Source organism: Phycodurus eques, chromosome 20 (assembly GCF_024500275.1).
Source record: "Phycodurus eques isolate BA_2022a chromosome 20, UOR_Pequ_1.1, whole genome shotgun sequence".
Lineage (NCBI taxonomy): Eukaryota > Metazoa > Chordata > Actinopteri > Syngnathiformes > Syngnathidae > Phycodurus > Phycodurus eques.
Genome location: NC_084544.1, coordinates 1,314,651 through 1,340,017, shown reverse-complemented (window position 1 = coordinate 1,340,017; position 25,367 = coordinate 1,314,651). Strand labels below are relative to the sequence as shown.

The following is a 25,367-nucleotide window of genomic DNA, read 5'->3' as shown; positions in this document are numbered from 1 at the left end:
GTTCGCTGTATGTGAACACGCAGTTTACAAAATTCACAAGAAATGAGTCATGAATCCAGTTTCAAATAAACAAACTGTCACTAAACTCAAAAAAGAACTCAGCCGCAAAGTTCTTTTTTTTCCCCCAGTGCCCCAAGGGCAAATTCCTTTTTTTAAATGAATCACACAAACACACAAAAATGTAAATGTACTAGTGAAACCCTGCAAGGTCCTTTGTGCGTGTTTGTTTTGCCCGCCTTTATGTGCCACAAGGGTGCAATACGACATAAGGTACAATCACATGAAATGTGCTTTTTTTAATACCCATTTTACTACTCATTGTTTATTTTTAATATCAGTGTACCTACTGTTTGTTCGGCATCGTGTTGATGACTCGTGGCCAACTTTTACGAACTGTCTTTTTTGTGCAGGAAAGGGGAAGAAGATGGGGGAACCCGAGCACAGTGATTCAGACTCCGAATGGAAAAACACCACCCACCCGCTCCACCCGCTTCCTTCTTAAAACCTGCCCATGAGAATCTTTTTTGGCCTTGAAAACATGGAAGCTGAGTCAGAAACGGGATTTGTTGTGGTTCGAGGCAATCACGCCCACGTCTTTGCCCCGCGGCTTCCCTCAGGGCAGCACTGAGTCACTCAGGAAAACGAAACCCGCATCCCAGCGTGACCGCTGCGCTCATTATAGCTTCCCACGCAAAAAAGCATCTGGTACTCCCACCGGCATGGGACTTTCCAAACTATGCTGCTCCATGAAACGCCTCCTTCTTGTATGCTGACATTCGTACACGGTAGAAGTGAAGTGCGGGCCAAGGGAGGCGCTGATGGACTCGCAACTGAACGCGACACTTAAATGATGATCAGAATATTAACCCTACTCCTGCCATAACACCCAACCCAACATCCACCCCAACTCCATAACCCTTACGCCAAGATGAAAACCTCACCCTAACTAACACCAACCCCCTTAAATCCAACCCTAACGCTAACGTCCAATGATGAATAAAGACCCCACGTGTACCTGGAAGTGCAGGATGATGGTCCATATGAGGCCCAGGGTCAGCTTGGGGTTTCCGTCGGCGATGTCGTCATTCCTGATGTTGACCAGTTTGACCTGGAATGTTTGGAAATAATCCCGTTGCGGGCACGCTGATTAGACAAAACGCGGTACACGTGCTCCCGTTGGATGAGAATTCTTTACCGACCTGTCTGCGCTTGAGGAAGTCCAACGCGATCTGAACATTCTGGAGCTTGTGAAAGCGCATGCGGCCCTTCTCCCGCGGCTGAAAGAAACCGAAGGACACAAACATTGAAAGAGAGAGGCGAGAGAAGAGGAGAAAGAAGAAAAAAAAAAAAAAAAAAAAAAAAAAAAAAAAAAAAGGCCAACGGTGAGGTTGGCGTTCGGCATGACTTGGATGAAGTTGCGAGGGCACGCGTGACCACCGACAGATGCGCACGAGAGCAGACGTGACGTCGGATGCGAATGGCCGACAGGCACGAGCGCCGTCGGTTAATGAACACGCGGCACTCAGAAGTATTAAACCGCCAATCAGCTGGCAGCGATTATTGCGCTGGCGCTCGCGTAAAGACGCGGATGGAATTCAAAACAACTCGGATGCAGCATGGAATTATGGGAGGTGCAGAAAAATAGGGAAGCCATGAATCAAAAGTTTCATTTTCGAACAAAGTCGCCACAAAGTAGCATGAGTGGCTAATAAAGCGCTGCTACTTAATAACGACTAAACTAGAGAAAGGCCTTTTGTAATGGTCATTACAATCGTGTTTGATTTGTGCCTTTATTAATGGGAAATTCAACAAAATAGCCTACAATAAAAGCACGTGTGTTGTGTTTATATTAAAAGTAGTTGCTTTTTGGCTAAAAAAAAGATTTCATTGTACTTCAATAAGACACCAAATTGTTCACTATAGGTTTAAAAATATAATTGCAATTTTAATGTAATTTAAAATTGTATAATAAGATTGCATATGAATTAAATGTTTTTCATCAATGTAATACGTTGTATATAATTATTTAAAATATCTTTTTTTACATAATGTAAATAAGATTGTTTTTATTACAATCCTAAAATGAACAATAATCTATCAAAGTTCATTAATAATGCATTTGTCTTATCAAGAACAAAAGCACATGGCCTAAAGTGTCACTTATATCCTCTTGTCATCCACTTGTAGGAACCCGATATGACACCTCACGATCCACATCGAAACAATCATGCACTGCCTCTTGATGGTTGGGGGCGTGGGGTGGGGTCGGGGGTCGCGGTCGTGGTCGTGCGTCGACACATGCCACGCCAGAGCCAGCGTGCGGGCAGCACTCACCAAGCGCACGTTCCTCACTAGGTCACGTTCCCTCGGCTAGCGCGGCAAGAGCATCACAGGGAGGACGACGTGGAGGAGGAAGAGGAGGAGGACGAGGACGAGGAGGGGGCGTTAGGTCGTTAAGAGCCAAAAATGACTCGACAAGATGACGGCCAAGAATGAAAATTAGTGTAACAGGAGAATTAAAACATGCCACACAACTGTACAAGAACAACAGGAGAAGACAGCACAAGAAGCCAGGAAGGCGGGGGGGTGGGGGTTGGTCGAAAGGTCAAAGGTTACCCACCAGCGTCTCCCCGGAGAGAACCTCCAGCAGGGAGATGAGGTTGTGGCCATCTCGCAGGTCCTCGTACAAGTCGCTGACATGTCGCTGGGCCTGCGTAGAAAACACTCACACAATGAGTTTCATTGTCCATTTACAGTACATACGGTCAAACGAGGGCAGCACGCTTGGGCTAGCGGTGAGGACATCTGCCTCGCAGGTATGGGGTTTTAGGTTTGAATCCGGGTTTACACACCCAGATTCCCCAAAAACAAGCGCGTTAGCTTCACGACGGCCTCAAGATCGTGCCAAGGTGAGGGTCAACGCGTTTTGACTTTACGTGCCTCGGAACCGCCAGCGGTCGGACCGGCTTCTGCGGCAGTGATCGATTCGCCAAAGTAGGGCGGGCCACAATATTAGGGACACCCGGGTGGAAGGATTTCAATTGGGGAGTCGCGCGGGAAGACGTTTTCGGCGTCGCACTGCACTCCATGCGTATAGCCGTTAGCGGTTGCCTGAGGGTCAAACAACAAGAACCTACCTCAGCCTTCCAGTGCTGACGGGATCAACGTGGCGGACGGAGGGAAAACGCAGGGATGAGAAAAAGAGTTCCAAAGAAAAGATCATGACAGAATACAGATGCTTAATAGACAGAGGTTTTGTTTTGGGATGGGCGGGAAGATAAATGCCATCAGAATAAGCTTTATTGGCCAGCTATGTTTTCCCCCCCCAAAAAAAAAAAAAAAACAACAACATTTAGTTCTTGGTTAAATATAAGCTGCATTTTCACCTAAAGTTCCAGGAATGAGTAGTTCTTAGCACTTGTCGTTCCTGGAACTGAAATTGCCCTGCAGTCTATTGTGTCTACAGGACATTTATGAACTCGATCTACCACTTCAGATTTGTCCCTCATAGCGCTGACTGAAAGTTTTAGCGGTTTTGAAAGTGTGACCTTTTAAAACCGCGCTATGCCTTGAAAGCGGCGACGCCCCCACGTCGAGTTGGCCCCCGGATGGAACGATGCCAAAAAAGCCCGAGAACGAGTCAGCCCCCGAATGGCCTCATTTCCGCGGACGCAGACTCGTAAAATCACACAATAGCAACGGCTCCGTTTTGACGTTTGTTAGCTTGACGGCAGCCCGTTCGGCTCACTTGAGCTTCCTTCCTCAGCGTAACGACCGACATCTGCGTCACCGTTATACGGGCAGAGTGTCAAATGTTGTTTTTTTTGTTGTTGTTTTTTTTTTAAATTGGTTGTTGCGGCTGCTACAAGGAAAACACGAGCTCGTTGTTGTTGTTCACGGGACTTGTGTGTGTGTGTGTGTGCGTGTGTGCGTGTCACAAGATCTTCTCGATGCTCCGAGGCTCACAGCGAACTCATTGATCATGGCCCGAAAAGTGGAAAATAACGCTTTCGCGTGGCGCTCTGGTGAGACGTCAAAGCCACGTGTTGTTTCTAAATGTCCTCCAGATAAGAGATGCATCACATATTTGCCATCTAGACAGCCATCTTAAGCAGCAGGCAAGTGGAAGCGTGTCGGTCGGCGGTTTTCAACCTTCGCTAGGTGCTTGTTGACCCATTTGGTGAAGGTCTTCTTCTGGACTCGGTCGCGCTCGTCTGAGGGGGGGGGGGAGACAACAACAACAACATTTTTGTTAAAGACTTTTTGACGTGCTGTGCATCAACAGCTGGGTTCCCGGAGTGAATTCGACAATCAACTAAATTGTCAGTTAAACATATAAAATATTTTCAAACCTTGTTTAGTCATAATAATGAGTTACGATCTAACAATAACGAGACACTCGTAATGATGCGATGTAAAGGTATCGTAATTATAGCGTGGTATCCCATAATGGCGACATTGAATCTCATTGTTAGTATTTCATAACAATGACTTTTTCATACTTAGGATTTTGTATCTCCTAACTATGGCTTAATTTTTTCATAATGATGTCTACTATCGCAATTGTGACCTAGTAGCTCATAATTATGACCATCTCAGAATTATGAATTAGTTTCTCATATTAGTGACTTAGTATCTTATAATAATCGCTTAGTATCTCGTAAGTGAGAAAAAGGATGATTTCCTTGAATTGTTTCTCTGGTGATGCGTTCAAGGCCGCATGGACTTGAGTGTGCGGCGAGGGCAGCGTTTCAATTTTCAAAAGAAAGTGTAAAAAAGAAAAAAGAAACTCATTCGATAACAGCGGTCATGCTGCATATCACGGCGTGAGCGGGAACGTGTTTGGCCTTGCGCCGCTGTTCCTGCACACATTCCTCAGCATCGGGACATCAAAGTCGCAAGAGTTCAACTTCGAAGCTCCGCCGTGGTTTCGGGTGGAGTTCCATTCGCGCCGGAGGGGCGGCAAAGCAAAATGTTTGAATTCAAAGCGAGACTCAAGCGGCACAACATCGGCAAGAACCAAGAACACCTGAGAACACGTCAAAGGCGACCCACGTCCGCTCTGCGGCTCAATGAGGCCACGCCGAACACCGGTACGCGTTTTGGGGCGAAAGCGGCCATTTTGAAGGCCGGCACTTGAAATCGAATCAAATGAAAATCAAATCAAATCAAGTGGGAAAAGTCAAGAAATGGGATTTAATTTGCACTATAGTTAATGATCGACAACAACAAAAAAATTAGCACTTTACTGTCATGTAGTTTTACAGTAAAAGATGATTTCAAAAAATACAAATACATTTAATTCTAATAGAATAATGAAAATGATCTCAATGTATTCATCAGGCAGTGATGGAATTGTAGCGATGTCAATAAATTGATTGTATCTTGATAATTCAAACAAGGAGAAAAGTAAAATAAAACAAACAGCTTTTAATTGGAGAAACTACCGTACGATGCTATAGCAATATCATCAAACACAATCAAGTCTATCAATGTGGATAAACTACATTTCATTCATGGTCAACAAAATGAAAATAAATAACAATAACATGGCAAAATGCAAACTTATCTAGATGTATCTCACAGTGAAGAAATCGAGTTTAATGTATATTATCATGATGGTGATTACAGTGTTAAAATTTTAAAAAATGAAACCTTACAGTATAAATATAATCAAATATAATTTAGTTGAATTTCATTGATATCATAGTGACAAAATAAAAAATCATTAAAATGATGAAACTATTAAAATTAAGGGGAGTCCCCTGTTCGATGCCCACCGCCCTCCTCCTCCCCCTCCTCATCATCATCGTCGTCGTCACGCCGCCCACACGGACTGGTCCCCCGCGTCGACAAGCTGAGCCGAAACGCGCGAACTTGAAGCGGCGTCTACCTTTCCTGCAGCCCATGGGCTTGAGCATGCCCTGGTACGGCGAGTCCTCGACGAACACGCCGTCGCTGCTCCAACTGTCCGACGAGTCCCGCCCCAGCCCGACCTCCATGTCCGCGTCAAATCCTCGGCCGGAGAACGAGAGCAAACGACGACGACCTTTGACCGCTTCGAGCCGACCGTCCGCCGCATCCGCCTCGGCCGTCCCCCGTCGACTTCCTCTCCCCCTGCGCCGCCACGCGTTTTTGTTCCCCGTGCGCGCAAAAAAAAAAAAAGAAAAAAAGTGCGCCTGGGGGCGAGCGTGTCACTCAGAGGCAACACGAGAGGGAAGGGGGAAGAGGAGAGAGTCTCCTCCCGGGCCGGCACGCTAAAGGTGCGACCGCACCCCCGGCAAAAACACCGACAGAGCCCCTCCCCCTCCGCCTCCGCCTCGTCGCGTCGCGTCCCCGCAGACCACCCGAGACACGACGAGCGTGCCTCGATGCGGCCGTAACGACCGACTCCATGCGCGGATGACGACGGAGGCCATAGTAGCGCAGGTATCTACCGGGGACATCGTGTTTCCCTCGGATTGACTTTGAAGCCGAAGAAATTCGAAAAATAACAAACAAACTACATCTTCTTTAGCGATAGCGATACTTGTCAGAAGTGTATCTTATTTTCCGGCATGAAGGCGTGGACGTCTGACTTAGAGGAGCCAATCTGCACAATGGAAGGTCAGTGTTTAGCCACGCTAGCTAGCTAGCCAGCGCCTAGCATCGCCCTGGCAGTTAACGAGCAGAATTGATTACTTTTCCACGCGGGCGCGCAGTCTCGGAGGTAGCAAAATAAAGAAAGAAATGTAAATAATTTCATATTGGATATCGTGTCGGCGCTTCCATTTGCGTCGCTACAATAGCGAATCACAACCGGGGCTCGACGTTCATAAACGCCAGCCCGCTCGTCCTTCTGGGAAACCACAAGGAGTAAAAGTAAATTCAAGTGCAGATCAGTGGATGAAAAGTTCCACATGCAGGATTTTCATTTCCCTCCGCCAGTTCCTTTAAATTCGCAAAACATTTGTCAATTGGTACAAAAATTGTCCAAAATCTTCCAGGGAAACGCCCTCGACAGATACAGACACTTTTAACACCAAATCACAATGAAAGTTGCAGCAAAGGAACAGATCACATGGCGAAGTCATTCAAGATAACGAGCTCTTTGTCCACAGTGGAAACAGTGAACGGAACCAAAACGACCGCTCGGGCTGCGAAGAGCGCATGATGGCGACGAGTCAAGGAAAAGGTCATCCTTCATCACGTTAAAAATGGGAATCAGGCGTTCCAGTAGCAGCATCTGAACTTGGGAACATCTGAAAGGTTTTCCCTGTTCCTCTTGGATCATCGCCAGTATTTTATGAAAGCTTCCGTTGTACGAGGTGCTCAAAACAATCGGACACAAAGCAGCCGTTCAGTTTCAACTTCAACTCTCGCTAACATTTCTATCACCTACGTCGACTGGGAACATTGAACTACCAAAAAAACAAAGCGTCGATTCATTCACGCGGCACGGCGGGCGACCGGCTAGAGCGTCTGCCTCACAGTTCTGAGGACCGGGGTTCAACCCCCGGCCCCGCCTGTGTGGAGTTTGCCTGTTCTCCCCGTGTTTGCGCGGCTTTTCTCCGGGCACTTCCTGCTCTCGACCCCCGCCCCACCTTGAAGACGCCATCTCACGGCACAAAAAAAAGAGCAACCGCAAAGAGCCTCCTTACAGTCACTCAAAACAAAAAACTTGGAAGACCAACCTCAAAGACCCAGCTCCCAAAAAACTAAACTAAAACTAAAGAAACCCCCTCCTCGCCTCAAAGTCCAACCTAATCAAAACATGCAGTTTTATGAGTCCGTTCATGAATTTCGTTTGACTCGCTCCACTAACGAACATCAAAGTCATCGAATGTGTTTTTGATTCCGAAGATTCCGCCACGATTCAGCATTCCAGCGGCGGGCGCGCCCGCCCGCCCGCCCGCCCGCCTCCTCGCATATCGGGGGAGCCGCCACTTGCTGAAAACACTCCCACGGTGTTTCGAAAAGAAACGAAATACAAAAGTGTGCAAGTGAAAGCATGCGTGTCCATCACAGGGACAAGAATGCGAAGCCGCGCCAGGTACCTTGTGGCCCCCGGGGCATTACGGGTCGGCGCCGAGCTGGCACGCGAGCAGCTCTGTTACCGTTCAACATGGTGGAATGTACTCCATTGTAAACATGACTCATAAGACCACGTTTGGAAGGCCCGAATTAACTCCGTCAGTAGACAACGCACTTTTCCGTCGCCCTCTAGTGGCAATAGCTTGCAATTACATGTGACGTCTGCAACGGCGATGTCCTGAAGGAAAGAGGGGAGGGGTATACTGGGCGGTTGCCAAGGCAACACAGCGAACACATCTACGTTTACACAGACTTACGCCACAAAGAAGCTGCAAAAGAAAAAAGAAAGAAAAAAAAGTGTTCTAATATAAAAACAATGACGTCACAACAATACATAATGAATCCATGCATTCGTCATCGTATCCTGGCCAGGCAAAAAGGATGCGGCCAATAAATTAATAAATATTTCACCACTAGACAATTGGTAATTATGAATCATTAATTGGAAAAAAAAAAAAAAAAAAAAGACCCACCTCAAATTACCCTCCTGAAAAAAAACGAAAGACCTCCTTAAGACAACATCATCACCACAATTGCCAATCAGGATAATTAACAACTAATTATTCATCATCAAAATAAAACGCGTGGGACAATAATTGCATGAACAATAATGAAGGCAAGCATTTGTTTACATTTCCACTTTTTGTTGCTTTCTTATGACTATTTACAGTACTCGCCGGCTACAGAACCTAATTAGCCGTCCGCTGATTGAACGAAGACAAAACTAATCGATCTCAGATCGACTCAAAGCCGTCAACTTGGATGCGCAACAGCCCCCCGACGGGATTTGCTGCGGTTACCCAAAATGCACGCGGAACCCAAACAACAACAACCACCTACAGTGCGCATGCGCGCGCCAATTCTCCACCTCCTCGATGGAATCCGCCGGCGGGGCAGTCGTCAGCGCGCGCGCACGTACCTGCGCAGCACATGCGGCTGTAGAGGTGCGCGCCCACTTCCCCGCAGCTCATCTCGTGGATGTAATTCGTCCTGCGGTACGCGAAGAAGCCGCGCCCCGCGACCTCGGCGTCTTGCGCGCGGGCCTCCATGCTGCCGATCGCTGTAGAAAAACCCGCGACCAACATTTGTCTCTACGCGAGCTCCATGGAGGAGGAGGAGGAGGAGGAGGAGAAGTGTCGTCTCGGATTGCACCCAAGTCCCACCCACTCCTGCTGCTGCGTTCAGTGGCCGTGCGTAAAAAGATTCCATTTACGCACAGCCACGTGCAAGCGCACACGGTCACCGCCCACCACTTGCATAACCCACCACAGAGCACCAATTAAACGCGCATGACACACACGCACACGCACACGCGCATGACACACACACACACACACACACACCGGTTGTGTGCGTCGATTGAGTGGACAGCAGCACACACGCAAGGCAGACTTTTTCGTCATAGTCATAAATCAATTGTAATAAAAGTTTCATTACATTTTCGGCGCAAATATAGCTCGAGTTACATGAGTAAAGTGCATTTTGCGATATCAAGTCAACGTGATAAATTGCATGATACAATATTTTTTTACTGGCACAATTGCGGTAAAGATTCCGACATTTTTAAAAATGCTAATCATTTGAATCGATGTAAATACTGTCAATTATATGTAAACGAACAGAAAAAAAAGCGTCATACGTCTTTTGGACTGAATGGGATTTTAGACTAAATCATTATAATACAATTAAAAGCAATACATTGCCAACTATGCGTTTATTTAAAATATATATATACATACTTGTAAAAAATATACTTCTCGACCCACCCAGGCCAGTTGAGGGCTGCAAGCCACGAGTTGAGTAACACTGACTGCGCGTAGAGCACAATTAGCCTCACCTCGGCCATGTTTGCGACAGCTGCCTGCGTCGTAAACACGCACACACGCACAATGAAGCTAAACTATTGTTGCTCAGCCATTCATGTCCTTCACAGCGTGCGGAGGAGAAACCCTCCAACGTAAGATCGTGGGACGACTCTTGAAAGGAAACGTTTGTCTAGAGTAATTCTCTGGAAATGCCTGCAAGTTATCCCGCCGGGCCCTCGGGGTGTTGATGACACACCGGGCCCGCACAGGACGTCGTCTTATTAGAGTTTTATGGTTTACCTTCAAAAGGAGCCCTGAGGGCGGCCAAATTTGCCCTAGAGTGACCACTTCAAAGCAAAATGGCCGACTTCCTGTGTCTTTTGGGCCGGGGCTTCTTGAGACTTTTTTGGTGGGTCGACTCATGATAAACACGCCGAGCCAGTTTCATGTTTCTAAGTGAAACCAGCTTTGGGTGCTGAATTTTCAAAACGTTGAATTCGGTTCAAGTCACCCAAAAACGTCCACTTCGAAGCAAAATGGCAGACTTCCTGTGTCTTTTCTGACATGAATTCTTGAGACTTTTTTGTGCGTCGACCCACGAAAAGCAAGCCAGGCAAGTTTCACGTCGCGATTTGAAACCGGCTTCATTTTGGAAAGTGCAAACCAAAGGCGCCGATAAGGAAACCTCGTCGACGAGCGTTCGTGCTCTTTGGCTGCGGTCAAAGCGAGCTGCTCAAGTCTGTTACGAGTGAAAGGAGGCAGCAGCGTGACTCACTGCAGCACGCGCTATAAAATGCGCTGCAGTTTCGGGTGCGGCTCCCCACCTTAATGGACGTCGTCGCGGATCGATACGACACCGAAGCCCAAAAGTCCACAAGGGTTCTGTTCAAACGTTTGCGGGAGAAGCTTTCGTTACGTCTTCTTTGTCTCCGGGATACGACGGGCCGACGTCAAGTTCTCCGCCTGGCGCTTTTTTTAAACGGCGCCGTCCGCCTTCCCACTGGGTCGAGGGCACCTTGGGCCGCGCCTTTTATTACGGAGATAGAATTCACCCCAGAGGGCGCGTAAGAAGCAGAATATTCTGATGAATAATGATCACCGGGAGGTGTCACGTCGCCGGGCGGGCCAAGCTTCAAAAGGATCAAACGCGGACGTGACACGGACGCGGCTGCCGGCGTCGTCTGTAACGCGAAACCTCCTCAGACGCGAGCGGGCTGAGGTTGAATATTTGCACGTCATTCCGCAGTCAAAGGCTGCCTGGAATCGACCGCACGGCGGCTTCCGGGAAGCGGGTGGCATTGTGATACGTCGTCGGCGCGATTGCTATGCTGCTCTCACGTTAAGCGGACTTTCACTTGGATTCGTTTTTTCTCCTTCTTTTGGGCCATGTGCTCAAGTCTTGGAGTACATTTTGACTTGCTTCAGCAAGGCTCTCATGGCCACATGATAAAAATATTTTGAAGAAGAAAGAAAGAAAAAGAAAAAAATCAGCCCCTTATAGGCCAAAAGGACCAGCATTAAGTCGTGCTAGTCGCACAAAACTGCCTTTCTGAAACCAAAATGCTAACGTCGCCAGGTCATGAAAACAACAACTCCAAAATTGGAAATGGGTTACAAATACGACTGAAACGATCGATCGAATGTTTCCGTTACAAACAAAAAAAATCCAAGCAAAATCTCCGCGTCGAAGTGATCATTTTTCCACACTGACAAATTTCACTGCAGACTCACGCGCCACGGTGTAGAAAACGTTGTTCGGGTAGCGGCCGGCCAGGAGGAAAACGTGTGCAAAAGAGAGAATATCCAAAGTTTGGGATCATTTCGCACTTAGAAATGAAGATGATAAAGTGCAACGTCTCCACTGCAAAGCGGAACTGGCTTACACAACAGCACGTCCACGATGGCCGATACAAGGTAACATGAACTAACTCAATGTAGCATACCGGTGCTAGTCGGAACGCATTGTAACAGCCGTCGGTGCACTTTCAATAGCTTTATTGAACTATCGGTAACAAACTGCGTCATAAACGTTCATACACAAGGGACACAACTTACACCCGCACTGGCTAACGGTTAGCCAGTTAACTGCTAGCTAAGCTGAACTCACGACAGCCAACTATACGCTCTCATTCGCTGAAGACCCCGCCTTTTAAAGCTAAATACACTCAAAGTCAAAGATATTGCAGTGCTAAACGTGAGGAATGGCGACCCCCAGTGGACAACAATCATACCTGCATTTCACACGCATATTTTCTTGTTTAATAATTCATTTGAGAAAACAAGACATGGACTTGTTTTGGAATTGTATTTTATTTTTTAAATATCCTGCAAACGAGGATCTCCCGAACAAACTATTTATGACTGTTTATACGCTTGAAAACCATCTTGGTGGCGGCCATGAAAAGTCTTTCTTGCTATTGTGACTGTGGTGTGAAAAGCGAGCGGTTCTCTCTCCAAAGGTGCATCCTGACCCCTTCCTTTCCGAGAGCTTTTTATGACACCGGCTGTACCGCCAAAGGAAACGCGCCTGGCCGGGTTCTTGGGCAAACGACGCCATCGAGACGGCCGCCGTCGACAACGGCGTCGCAAACGGGTTTGTCCGACATGCAAATAGTCGTCCTCCGTTAGATACGCGGCCTCAGGCGCGCTGGTTTGACGGCCGCCATCGTGTCAAACTGCGACAGCCTGTCGTCTGACACCAGTGTGTCCGGTTCCTCACCGCAACACCAAACGTTCAATTGTTATCGCAGGATGTCGCTTTTAAACCAGCCGAGCAGGCGCTTGTACTTCCGTGTCGGTTCGACACCCGTTTCAAGAGGATTTCGACTGACGACGATGTTATTGTTTCATAATGGTTTTCATAAGCGCTGAAAACGATTCAACAGCCTGAAAACGATTCAAAACCATAGCACAAAGACTTAACGTATTATAGTTTACTGAAAAGTTCAACACAAATAAACTGTACTTAAAAAAAAAAAAAAAAAGTTTACTGTACCGGATTAAAAATATTTTTAAAAACGATGCATAGCTACAAGCTTCATTCCACTATATTTTATTTTATTGCATGTTTTAAATGTATTTATACTTTTATTTCAGCGACCCGAGTGAGGATAAGCGATACGGAAAATGGATGGATGGATTCTTTTGCGTACCAGTAGAGGGTGCCAGCGTACCACTGATAGGACTCGTTTGTACCGCACTTTTGAGAATCACTGCCGTAGAGAAACCAACAATATGATATTGTCACAATATTTCGCAAATTATGTCGATATGTATCACGATCCAGAATTTGTGCGATTGGAAGAAAACCCATATTTATGAAAAAAAGTTACATTGGTTCAGTAAAAGTTTCATTATTCGAAAATAACCATTTCGAGTCCAAAATATATATTTCAGAGAGGGAAAGAAAACTCATATTTTAATGTAAAAAGTCTTATTTCCTTCTTTCCCTTGCCTCGTGAAGTTACGACTTTATTCTCCAAATGTGAAGGTTTATAATTCTCGTAGCATCTGTGGTATTTTCCATGAGTATGTCGAAGGCCTTTTGCATTATGTGTTAGTTAGCATTAAGCTAGCGGACTTTCGTTAGACAAAATGTTGTGTTTTGGTTGAACTATTTGGTGTTTGAATATCCGTTGTTTGATTCAGCTTTTTACGTGTCAGCTTTGCAGTAAGCTTCAACTCCAACAAACAATTCAAGATACGAGCAGCCTTCGGGAACGCAACTTGTTCCAAAGTAGGCGCTTGTCGTCATGGCAATACACCCAAAGACATTTTAAAAACTCCGGCTCCTTGGGCACCGTCTGAGGAAGGAAAATTGAGACGCGTCCAAAACCGAAACCAGACAACGCCTTCCTCGTGGCATTTACGGGGTTAACTCCGTTTGTCTTTCCACAGGAAACTGAGCTGAGGGCGGAGCGGGGGTGGCGAAGGTCGGGGGGAGGGGGGGGGGGGTGGTGACGGCAGACGGGATAAGACGAGCAGCGAGGACAGCGGCGGAGACTGAGGCGAGCGGGGGAGCATTCAGGGAAAAGGTTTCCGTCCTCGGAACTTAAAGCGGCGAGGTCCCCACGTTGCCCTTGAAGTGGCGCGGCGCTTACCTCGCTTCCTGCGCAACCTCCGGCGCCACACCAGCACCAAGGTGACCAGGTGGCCAGCCGCCACCAGCGAGGGGAACGCGTTTCCTGGGGGGCTCGCCGACATCAGGCCTCGCTTCTGAGCGCGGCGATCGCGTGGGGCTTCGACCACACGTGGGAGGGAGGCGGCGGGGGGTTGACAGGTTAGGAGGGAGGGAGGGAGGGAGTGACGGAGGGGAGGAGTTGGGGGCGGCTTTAGGGGTGTGGTGCTATCCGGGACGTTTGCCAGCTGCAGCCAACTCCTCCGACAGTTTTTACAAAGAGAGAAGTCGCAGCAGGAGCACGCCTCTCTCTCTCTCTCTCCCTCCCTCTCTCACTTGCTCCCTCACTCGCCCATCCCTTGCCGCTCGCTCCTGAACGGCAGCCAACAAACACGAGGAGACAACCGGGAGCACCTACTCACATCCTCCAGGACTCCTGCCGCTGTGCAGCTCCTAAACGTTACCGAATCAACAAGACTTCTCCACTAGTTTTTAAGAAAGGACATGTCGAAGACTGCCTTTCACCTATGCTGCATTCACACCGGTCGTGAACTGAAGTATTCACACCACTTAATTACATATTATAAAGTCAACGCAAACACAGAAAAATGTGCTTTTTCGCCGATGAGCCAAGTTCAAATCTTCCAACTCTTGCCCCAAATTAGCGTGACGCTGCGTCTCAGCCAATCGGAAGGGTTAACCGGGGCGGCGCGGCCTCTCGCTTTGCTGCGGCCACAAGCAGCGCACCGTCGTCGGACGAGACCCGCTGAAGACGAGCGAGGCGGGAGGAGCATATCAATGTGGCTGAACGTGGGCCCTCCCTCCGCCTGCCGCTCCGCGTTGTAGCATGGCGAAAACTTCCAAACGTGAGCCAATTAACAAGACCCCGCTGCTTGCTTTTACAATGGAGAGATGAGTCTCACTCCTGCAGCGCCACGTTGCTCCCGAGCGTCTGAAGGCCACTGAATAACTCGGCTATTATTTACAGAAATAAGAAGTCAGTCACTCCTTGCACCCCCACGCCGCTCACTCCCCCCGACTCCACGTTGCACCCGGGCTTTCCAGAAGTTACCAAAATAAACAAGACTCCTGCAAACGAGGGACTGGACTGGCCTCGCTTGACAGACTCACTCGCTGCAGTCTGTTAATAATACATGAACACGCACACGCGCGCACACACACGGGTCAGGCCTGATACACTGGCCAGCTCAAAGTTTCCAAATTTCCTCCCGCTGCCGCAGTCGCGCTCCCATTGCCGGATCTTCCCCGGCCGATCCCCTTTCCTCCCTTTCCCAAATGGTTACGACCAGGCCGGAGCATTTTTTACCCTCACCTCCGACCCTCCCTCCTAACGGCGTACTCCGCACCTCCGAGCCTCATTACGCAACTCCCGTCACAGCTAATTGCAACCACGTGTTAGACAGCAAACACTCCCATAATTCTTTACAGCTCGTCAAATGATAACAACAGAAGCCACGACGCTTCCGTCACAATTTTTCAGACCCTTCCACGCTGTGTATCATATCTGAACCAATCAGGAATGCGGGTCTGAGGGCAAATTTCACAGATTCCGAGGTAGCATCTGAAGCACCGATTTCCCAGAAAGTCAGCATGAAAGAGTCTTTTTGTCTGCAGTGTCACAAGCAATTCACTGCGGGCAAAAAAAGGGCGTTGGCACCCGCTCGTATTGATCCAGGGAAGATGAAGATGAAGATGAGGACGACGGCGTCTCCATCTCAAAGTGATCTGACGCCGTCACGACGACACACAAGAACGCAACGAAATTGTTTTAGTTACAGGCTGCGTGTGCGCGTGTGTTTGTTGCTGGAGGTAATAATGCTGACTTTTAGAAGTTCCCAATTGAATAGCTTTGTGTTAAATGGCACAAGACAGCAATACGAAAAATAATCACATATATTTGAGGGAGTGGGCGGAGCTGTTATGACGATCGACACGTGAAAGCATCCAATGGCTGCCTGAAATGCGCGACCGTCTCATCACGCGGGAAGGCTAAAGGTCACGGCTCATCACGCCTCTTTTTTAATGAACTTCTGCTTACTTCTTTAAAAAAAAGAAAACCTAAATGCAGATTTTATTGGTTTTGTTTGCAATACAATTTTACAAAAGTTTTGCAATTTCTTTACAAGGGGGAAACAATTTTTTAAGAAAATAAATGTTCTTTGAGATTTCATTCCCAAAATTACTAACAACAACAACAACAACATTTTTGTTTTGGACAAAAAAAATAAATAAAAATCTTACAAAATGTTGAAATTTCCTCTAAAAAGTTGACAAAAGTATTTGTGTTGTTGTTTTGGATTACAAAAAGAAATCTTCAGAAAATGTTCTGAAGGGGCGGGGTTCCATCCCCGGCCCCGCCTGTGTGGAGTTTGCATGTTCTCCCCGTGCCTGCGTGGCTTTTCTCCGGGCGCTCCGATTTCCTCCCACATCCCCAAAACATGCGTAGTCGGTTAATTGAAGACTCTAAATTGCCCGTCGGTGTGAATGTGAGTGTGGATGGTTGCTTGTTTGTATGTGCCCTGCGATGGGCTGGCGACCAGTTCGGGGTGTACCCAGCCTCCTGCCCGAAGATACCTGGGATAGGCTCCAGTACTCCCGCGACCCTTGTGAGGAGAAGCGGCTCAGAAAATGGATGGATGGATGGATGGATGGATGGGTCTCTTTATAGCCCAGCATCCTTCCCACTTCTTTTTTTTTTTTTCTCGAAGAAAAAAGGGATGGATTTAAATGAAATCAATTCAAAACACTCCTCTGGTGGTGTGAAACCCAAGTGAGCGTTATCTTTGTCAAGGCAAACATTTGCATTGAATCTCATTTGTGTGTAGGGGTACCTAATCGAGTGTCTGCTTGGCACACATTCCCGGGGTCATCCTTTGAGGATGAACTGCAAAAGACTAAAACAGCAAACATTTGACTACCAACAACGTCAAACAGCCTTGGCAGAGCAAAGTTATCACCGAGTGCAACAGATATATGGAATTCCACCGCCAGCCCTCCCTCTCCAAAAGGGAGGAGCCGACGACCGCACCCACACGTGCGACGCGCAGACGTTCACCATCCCAAAGCGCCCGGTCGTTTGGCGCCCAGTGAGTGGACGTAACACGTCGTAAGACAGACAAGGTGTTTTGGCGTATAATTCTACAAGAAGTCCAAAAAAAGCGCTTTAAAGTGGACTAAGCGACAAAAACAACAACAAATGAAAACGTACCACGTGGAGATCCGGGACAAACGCAGCAGCACAAGTCCATCCTGCCTTCTTGGGTGCAGCTCAGCACTTTTGGACAAAATCCTCCTTCTCCTCAGACCGGACTCACCACATTGTGTCTTCTAATCAGAACCCAACGGGAGGCGGAGGCGGATGCAGGGAGGGAGGGAAGGAGGGAGAAAGGCAGGGGGACGTTCTAGGGAAAATAACGGGATGGAAAAAAAAGAAAAAAGGAAAAAAAAGTGGAGGCTCGTCGGCAAGGGAAGCGAAAAGCAGACGGCTGTGAGCTGCGAGCTGAGTGGAAAGAGCATCTCATGCGTGGTGGTTTGCCCTGGATGGCTTCCATGTGTAGCAGGGGGGGGGGGGGGGGAAATAAATGAAAAAAGAAAAAAAAATTGGACAAAGGGAGGAAAAGGTGGAACAAAAAGGCCTCTGTGGAGGTCGTTTATATATAATAATAGAAAAAAAAACTGCTGCTCCTCGTCCACATGATTTCTCTTCTAATAGCTCAACACGTTGTGGCAATGTTCTGGAGAGTAACGCGCAATCATTGATTCAAGCAGCATATGGAAGAAGAATAATGCGGCCTTAAAGTGACAACTTCAAAACCATGACTCAAAACTTTCGTCGCCATGGCAACTTCAAAACACCCAATTTTGCAGGCCATAACGCTGGCGGACCAGTCAACAGTGGTTCTCAAACTTTTTTTTCCCCCCACATGTCAAGAATATACTTGGCTTCCTAAGTACCACCATAATGACAGACATTAAAATACAGTACTTAGTAGGTCTAAGTGTTCATCACAATTTACACCAAAAGTCTATTTAAATATAGGAACATAAATAAAAAAACTGTACTTAAATAAGGATTTATTTAGTGTATTGTGCATAAGTTAAATACAAATTGTGCCTCAATAAATGTTAGAAAACTGTTCAAATACAAATGCAAATATGTTGTATTTAAAAGTTAAATACAACTAAACTTTATTCAACAAACGTACTGTATTTGATTTAAAAAAAAAAAAAAAAAAAGTTCAAGCCACTGTCACATTATGTATGCAGTTTGTCCATTTCATTCTGTGATTCTTTCACATACAACTAGAGGGAGTCCGCATACTACTCGTGGTACACGTACGACACTGAGAATCACTGGATTCAAGGACAAAAATAATCTAAACAAACCAAGCTATGTCAAAATAAAATGTAAAAAATGTTAAGTTAAAATGAAGTTAAAACTAAGATACGATATACAGAACTTAAATCTAAAATAAAAAACTAAACTGCTATATTAAGTCATGCGAAGGCACACCGAAGAGCGCTAAAATAAATTAAATTAAGATTTGATATATTAAGTTTGGGACAGAGAAAAGTCTAAGGCTACAAAAAAGGCTAAGCTACAAATAAAAACAAAAGCAAAGATGAACAAAGTTAAAATATATGTAACTCAGTTAAGATACACATGCAAAATTTAAAAAACAAAAAAATGAAGATAACTCAAATAAACGATACAGCACTCAAGGAATTTTAAATAAACTAAGCTAAACTCAGAAAAACAACGTTAAAAATACAAATAAAAATTAAGTTAAGCTAACTAAGCTAAGATGTACAAAACTAAATTAAAACAATGCTAGAAAAAAAAAAAACTAACCGTAACCCAACTTCAGGACTAATCGATAAACAAACTAAAATAAACTCAGATAAGCCACATTACGTCAAGCTAAAAATACAAATAAAAACTTTGAGCTAATTTAATTTTCTTTAGCTAAAGAAAAATTAGTTCATAAGCAAGAAGAAACTAAGCTGAGCAATATCAAGTCAACCCAAGCTGAATGGAACTAAAATAAAAATAGACAAGTTAGCCTGGTTTAGTGAGGCTAACAAAAGAAGAAGAAACACTCAGTCAAAATGACTCACGATCACCACACGTGGCAAACAGTGGTATTACAAAATATATATTCTATATATTATAGTATTTTTTTCCCCAAAAACATTAAATCACAGATTCTAATCATTCCGAGTCTTATTTTTCCAAAGAAAGTTAACAATTTGCTCTGAAGAGAAGGCTAAAAAAAAAAAAAAATGAAGATCCATGTTATACCACACAAGTAAACACAGTGGACCGTGCCAGCTCCTCGCCACTAAAAAGCATTTACGTGCTGACACCTTTCGGCAAAAAGACGGAACTGTCGCCGCCTACCTTGACCGTTCTGAATCAAAACCTCCATGAAGTCTCGGCTACGCACGGGTTCCATCTCAAGGCTCCTTCGTCACATCTGGACGCATCGCACGGCGCGGGAGAAGACAAAACGCCAGCAGAGGCGAAAGCAGCCAGTGGGGCCCGAGAGACGCGCGAAGGGCGAAGGGGGGGCCGCTCGCTGGCTGCCACATGTTGCACCAGCTTCTTCGCCCTCCCCGCGAGAGGCGTCGGCTGGAAAACATGAGCCTGCATTTACCATGTCCGGCCTGGGTTGTTCGTGTGTGCAGAGTGGACACAATTTTTTTCCCCCATTCCTATTTATGTAAAAAAGCAGATAAAAGTGACCTGCCTGCAAAGGAAGTTTCTGTGCAGCAGAGGGCATCAGGAAAAAAAGCCTCCAAATGTCTGATCAAACAAATAAATTCATACTCCAATTATGTTGCAGCTCAAATTGACCCATGTTAATCTTTTCCAAAGTCATTTGATGATAGATTTTCAAAATATTTGCATACTTATATGTATTCATTAAATTGATGTGACAGTAAAAAGAGGCTAAAGGGGGGCAGGAATATATGTATATATTTCTTTGATATAGTTTTTACAGTTAAACAAGCAGCAGATGCAAAAAGAAAATAATAATGCAAAAAAACTCCTAGCCTTGTTCTTTTTTTCGTTTTATTGTTAAAAAAAAGTTTAAGTTTACACATTTCCATTAAAACATACATTGACCTATGTTAATATTTTTTAAAAATGTAAAAAAAAAAATAAAAAAATAAAAAAATCTTCTGCTGGCCTGGTTCTTATAAATTTAGAAAAAACATATCCTCTGCTAGCCTTGCTCTTTTGTTTCTTACTGTATATTTCCAAAATATGTTTTATTATATTTATTTGATTTTTTTAAATTGACCTATGTTAATATTTAAAAAAAAAATAAAAATTAACAACAAAGAACAAACCTCTGCTGGTCATTTTACTTTCTTCTTTATAGTATATATATTTACATTTATTCAATAAAATATATGTACTCTCAATATATATTTTGGGGGTTAAAATGGTACACCATAAGAAATAAACCCAACAGGAGGGTTAATATGAGCTTAGTAATTATCTTTTTACTCTATACGTAATAATACATAACATGAAATATGAATGGAAAATATACAGTTGTAGAATTGCTCATTTACATGTACTGTAATATTAACCCTATAAAAACGAAAACACAAATCAATTGTTCTTCTCAGCAAGCAGCTTATCTGCCAAACTGTTTCTCTCCGTAGATATTCATCTTAATCACACAACGTGACTGTGATAGCTTTCCGCCTGCTTCGTATTTAGCCGCAACAAAAACGACAAGCTCATCACTTATATGGCCGACAAATCGTATTATCAGCTCACGGGTACGAGTCAAGATGACGGGGATGATCATCACAGACACAAATGAGGCAATTAACCCATAAGCGGGTCAATGAACTGAGCTGTACATGTTAAAATCATAACCTGGCGATTGGGGAACCGCGCGGGAGGATACAGCAGACTGGAAGACAGTAGCGGGTGGCGGTTTTCAACATCTGGAAGCTATATAGGACGTTACATTCAGCTGAAAGCATTTAGACTCGTGTCTTCTTAGGTGCGCATTGAATTGTCCTGTATGATCCACCCTCTTAGCATAGCATAGCAGCCATGAAACCTTTCAGCATGTGATGTTTCATTTGGAAAAGACTAAATATCACGCCGCGCGTCACACTCATTTCTTCCCCTTCACAAAGACAATTGTGCTTGTGTTTCTTAAGTCCAGCTCCTCGGGAGGCGGGGAGATGCTGGAAAGCAACGCCGCTTCGAGGAGGTACCGCGGTTGTTGACGGGGCCCAAAATATAGCGTGCGCACGAGGTTTGGAACATATTGAATTTTTTTTTTTCCCCCTCCTCCTCCTCCACTGTAATTTGCTTTTAAACACACTGCTGGAAGTGTGTCCCACCCTCCAATTTTCATTCATGCAGATGCCACACCGCCACGCATCACTGCGTGCTGCTTTCTTTATACTAACACCGCCGAAAAAAAAAAACTAGATTGTTTTCAGGCATGGCTTCTATTGAGTTTATTGTGGGTCTACTCATGACTGACACGCCTACCAAATTCCATGTTGCTGAGTGATACTGGCTTCGGGGGCTGAATTTTCAAAAACATCCAAGACAATTATCAGGGATCACACCAGCAACCAAATTTACACTTACACAATCTGGTAAGTTTTTGAGTATGGGAAACGTCCTCAAAATTGCGATATGAAATCATCCACACAGTCGATGGATCTCACAAATTTTGACAGGCGTCACCGCTGGCTGGGAAAATCCCAAACGTGGGAGATAACAAACATGTCACAGGAATGCTTTAGAACACGGAGGTCTGGCCTGAGTTGAGTTTTTGGACGGCGGGAGCAGAACATGTGCTCTTCATCACCTGGATCATACGTCATACATCAAAAAGGAAAGGATTTACGGCGTGAGAGCAATGAAATCCTCTTTATATCTGACAGTATAATCCAGTTTGACCTTAATAATTGTACACAGGCGGAAATCCGGACAGATACGTTTCTACGGTCATTTAACATGCAAATCTTGAAGGAATGTACTATTGGATTATTTCAGCAACGGGCACTCACGCAGCTGCGCTTAGCATTTATTTAACAGTGGTCGCATTCAGACAAACCTGCATTCCTGACGCAGTTTTACAGCAAGTGATTTAAGATGCGCGGTTGTAAACTGTAAAATCGCACCGCTTCAGGTTAGCATTTCGGGAAGGGCTGGCGTGAGAACGCTTGGACCGCTGCTTCTCCCATATAGGAACATCTGGGAGTGAAACGTTGGGAGCGTTCCAGCAAGGATCACCTTTCACCTGACAAACAAGGAACAGAAGCACCCGGAATACAGCAACTCGTGATTGGTTTGTGCTGGGTTACATAACTGTGTGTTAGCACAGGTTAAGTGACTGAGTCTAACACATACTAACAGGAGGAGATAGTAAAGAGTAAAGTACAGCAGATAGAGACGCGAACCCTGAGGCACTTCACGTTTTGGTTTAGTCTCTCTCTTCAGTGAAGTGAAGTGAAATACAATGTGCCGTATAATAATCTGACCAATTATGAGTGTCAGCAAAAAGTAACTGACTCTTTAAATATTTCAACAATAAGCAGCTAAAAGTAGCAGAAAAGACTAAATTACAATGTATCAGGAAGTGAGGCCTTTGTCAAGGTCTCTCCAGTGAAAAATATGAATATGTCATACTAATAATCATCATCTCACTGGTTATGTATGTTGTGAAATATTAAGTGACTGTATAAACATTTCAGCAAAAAAACTGCTGCTGGTAGTAGCTTGTCAAGTCTAAATTACAGTGGACTGAGATGTGAGCCCTGCAGGACTCCACATGCACAATTTGAAACAAAAATGAACTATGAGTATGACGCACCCAGTAATAATCTAACTGGTTAGGAGTGGTGTCAAATCTTAATGTTTTTACGTGACAGGAAATGCTAAATGTCAACAACAAGCAGCTCATACTACAGTAGTAGCTTGGAAAGTTTCAATTACGCCTCAAAAAGCGAGCCCGAGGGGACTCCACACGCTTGGCTTTAGTCACATGAATATTTATGAGTATGACACATCATGTAAAAAATCTGACATGGTTACGCAACAATGTGACACAGCTTGTTCTTTGGTTTGAATGACATCACGGCAAACGAAAGCGATGAAGTCTGTGCAAAACTGGCCCAAAATGGATGAGAGGTGCTAACGGATGCTGCAGAAATTTGCTCTGTGACTGACTATAGAATCTGGTGTAAAGGTGACTGCGCTCAAGTTTATGGGAGCGCGTGATAAACTGCTCGCTGCCATGACTCAACCCAAATGTCGGTAACCATGGCAACGTGACCCTCCACCAAAATATGAGTCAACAGGGCTGAAGCAGAAGCGCTAACATTGCTGCTAATGGCAACACAAACTAAAAACAACAATAAAAGACACTCCTTGGCAGTTATAGTGCTAGTTATAGTATAGATATGCTATTTGATGCTATGCTATCTTACGCTATGCTCTGTTATTAGAAAAGGCACTAAATATGATGCAGTGAAAACTACAACCACAATAACTCAAATTGAGCAATAGTCTCTTTGTAAACGCATGCTTTCTGTTGTATTGGGACCTCATTAGACTGCACAAACATGCTTTTATTGTATTTGAGGGCTTTCAGGTGAATGTCTAGCTCAAACAGAGGGCTGGAAAGATGCCATTTTTGCAATGGAGCTTCATGAAGGGCTCCAACCAACAGCACCACCCGATGGCTAGTTGAGGGAAAATTCAAAGAAACACTGCCTTGAAAACACACGCTTTAATCTTCATGAAATACTTTTTAGACTTTGAAGATGGACAAACATTCTAAAAGATGCCATTGCACCCCCTTCAAAATGTTCATAAAACTATATTAAAATGTCAAAACAGAGCTAGTACATTGGTTAATCATGAAAACATGAGCAAATCTGAATAATAATAATAAAACATCTTCCAATGTTGCCTGTAAAGACTACATATACTAGTTCGAGATGGAAGCAGCATGCAGTCCTAGTTACAAAAAAATGTAATCTACATACAACTCGGTAGTCCTGGAAGTAGACTGTTTTCTGCATTCCCATCGCCGACAGAAGCAGGTGAGGAATGTCAGCCATTCATTGCTGTGACTCAAATTAGCAGCGGAAGCATTTGAGTGCTGCAAAGTGACATGCGAGAAGTGTGGATGTGCGCATCAGCAATTTTGCAGCAACGGGGCGGCGGGCTGGAAAAATGTGGAGCAATTACACATAGACACCATTGCAAGGTCTCCCTCAGCCTTGGAGAGTCACTCGCCGCGAACTAATTCCACAGCAAATTGTTAATGTGATCAATCAAACATGGCTGCAGATGCACTGCCAAGGAACATTGTGGGCTGTCAAAGACATTTGACGAAAAAGGCAACATGGAATGTATCAACTCCCTGCTAGTTAGTTAGTAGCTTTAAATACAAACTATCAGTTTACGCATGGGTCAAGGAAGAATTTGAGAAATGCTGGTACATTTCCACATAAAGGTGCAGATCAAAAAATGTATGTTGGCTTGTTATGGTCTGGCGGCATTGGGGCCAAGATGCAGCTAATGGTGAAAAAAGCGTACTGTGTGTGACACCCACCTATCACGGTAATGCGCTTTTCAACCAACTACGGGGCTTGAGTGGAACTGCGTCTTTTTTTTTTTTTTTTTTTTTTATAAACGTGTCAGACGGACAGTTTGTACAATATTCATCACTAAATTGCATGATAGTACAGTTCATTCTGACCGAGCAATTTGATTGGACGAGAGTCATCCGTGAGTGATGAGATACAGTACAACAGCACTGTAACTTTTACACGCTAACGAATGCAAAGCTGTCGCATCAATTAGCTTCATTTTGGATTTTCTGACGAGTACCAAACTTTTCTTGCCCGAAAAATCTCGTAATAGCATGACGCGACATGACGTGAAATGGACTTATCATCCAACATCCAAACCGTACATCATCTCATTTGTTGACGTTGACATGCCGTGCTAAAAGCTAACTCCACGGCAAACGGTACTGTTTGCGGAACTATTTGTGTTGGTGCAGCTGAATAACTAATGAAATAATACAAATCATGACTGTTAAATAATAATGGTGGATGTAGAACTGTTTTTGTATAAAAGCAATATCACTTTTGTATTGATATTGTTTAATTACATTTCTGGTCATTGTCATATCTATGACATATGTCTTATAGTGAGGGGTTTGAAGCTACAAAAAATCAAAAGCTTGAGATCCAGCAATGAGTTGACATGTGACATCACTTCCTGTCAGACTCTCTGTTGGTTTGATATGCAAGGCTTCTCTTGAACCAAAAAGTCAACCACCACA

The 25,367-nt window shown here is 44.9% G+C and overlaps 1 protein-coding gene across 11 annotated transcripts in view; it reads right to left on the bottom strand.

Annotated features, from left to right (window-relative positions):
• The window catches only part of pleca (plectin a), a 75,396-nt gene that overhangs the window by 27,288 nt on the left and 22,741 nt on the right, over positions 1-25,367 (bottom strand). For 4 of the 11 annotated variants that reach the window (XM_061664638.1, XM_061664639.1, XM_061664640.1 and 1 more), the window contains 4 exons: positions 4,153-4,214; positions 2,621-2,710; positions 1,200-1,277; positions 1,016-1,108 (listed from right to left, as the gene is read on the bottom strand). In XM_061664638.1, the coding sequence (XP_061520622.1) occupies positions 1,016-1,108; positions 1,200-1,277; positions 2,621-2,710; positions 4,153-4,214 (323 nt within the window). Of the gene's footprint in view, positions 1-1,015; positions 1,109-1,199; positions 1,278-2,620; positions 2,711-4,152; positions 4,215-5,893; positions 6,152-8,992; positions 9,214-13,978; positions 14,255-17,224; positions 17,371-19,417; positions 19,522-25,367 lie in introns of those variants that run through there. The other 7 variants (XM_061664641.1, XM_061664649.1, XM_061664642.1 and 4 more) reach the window with 5 other exon arrangements.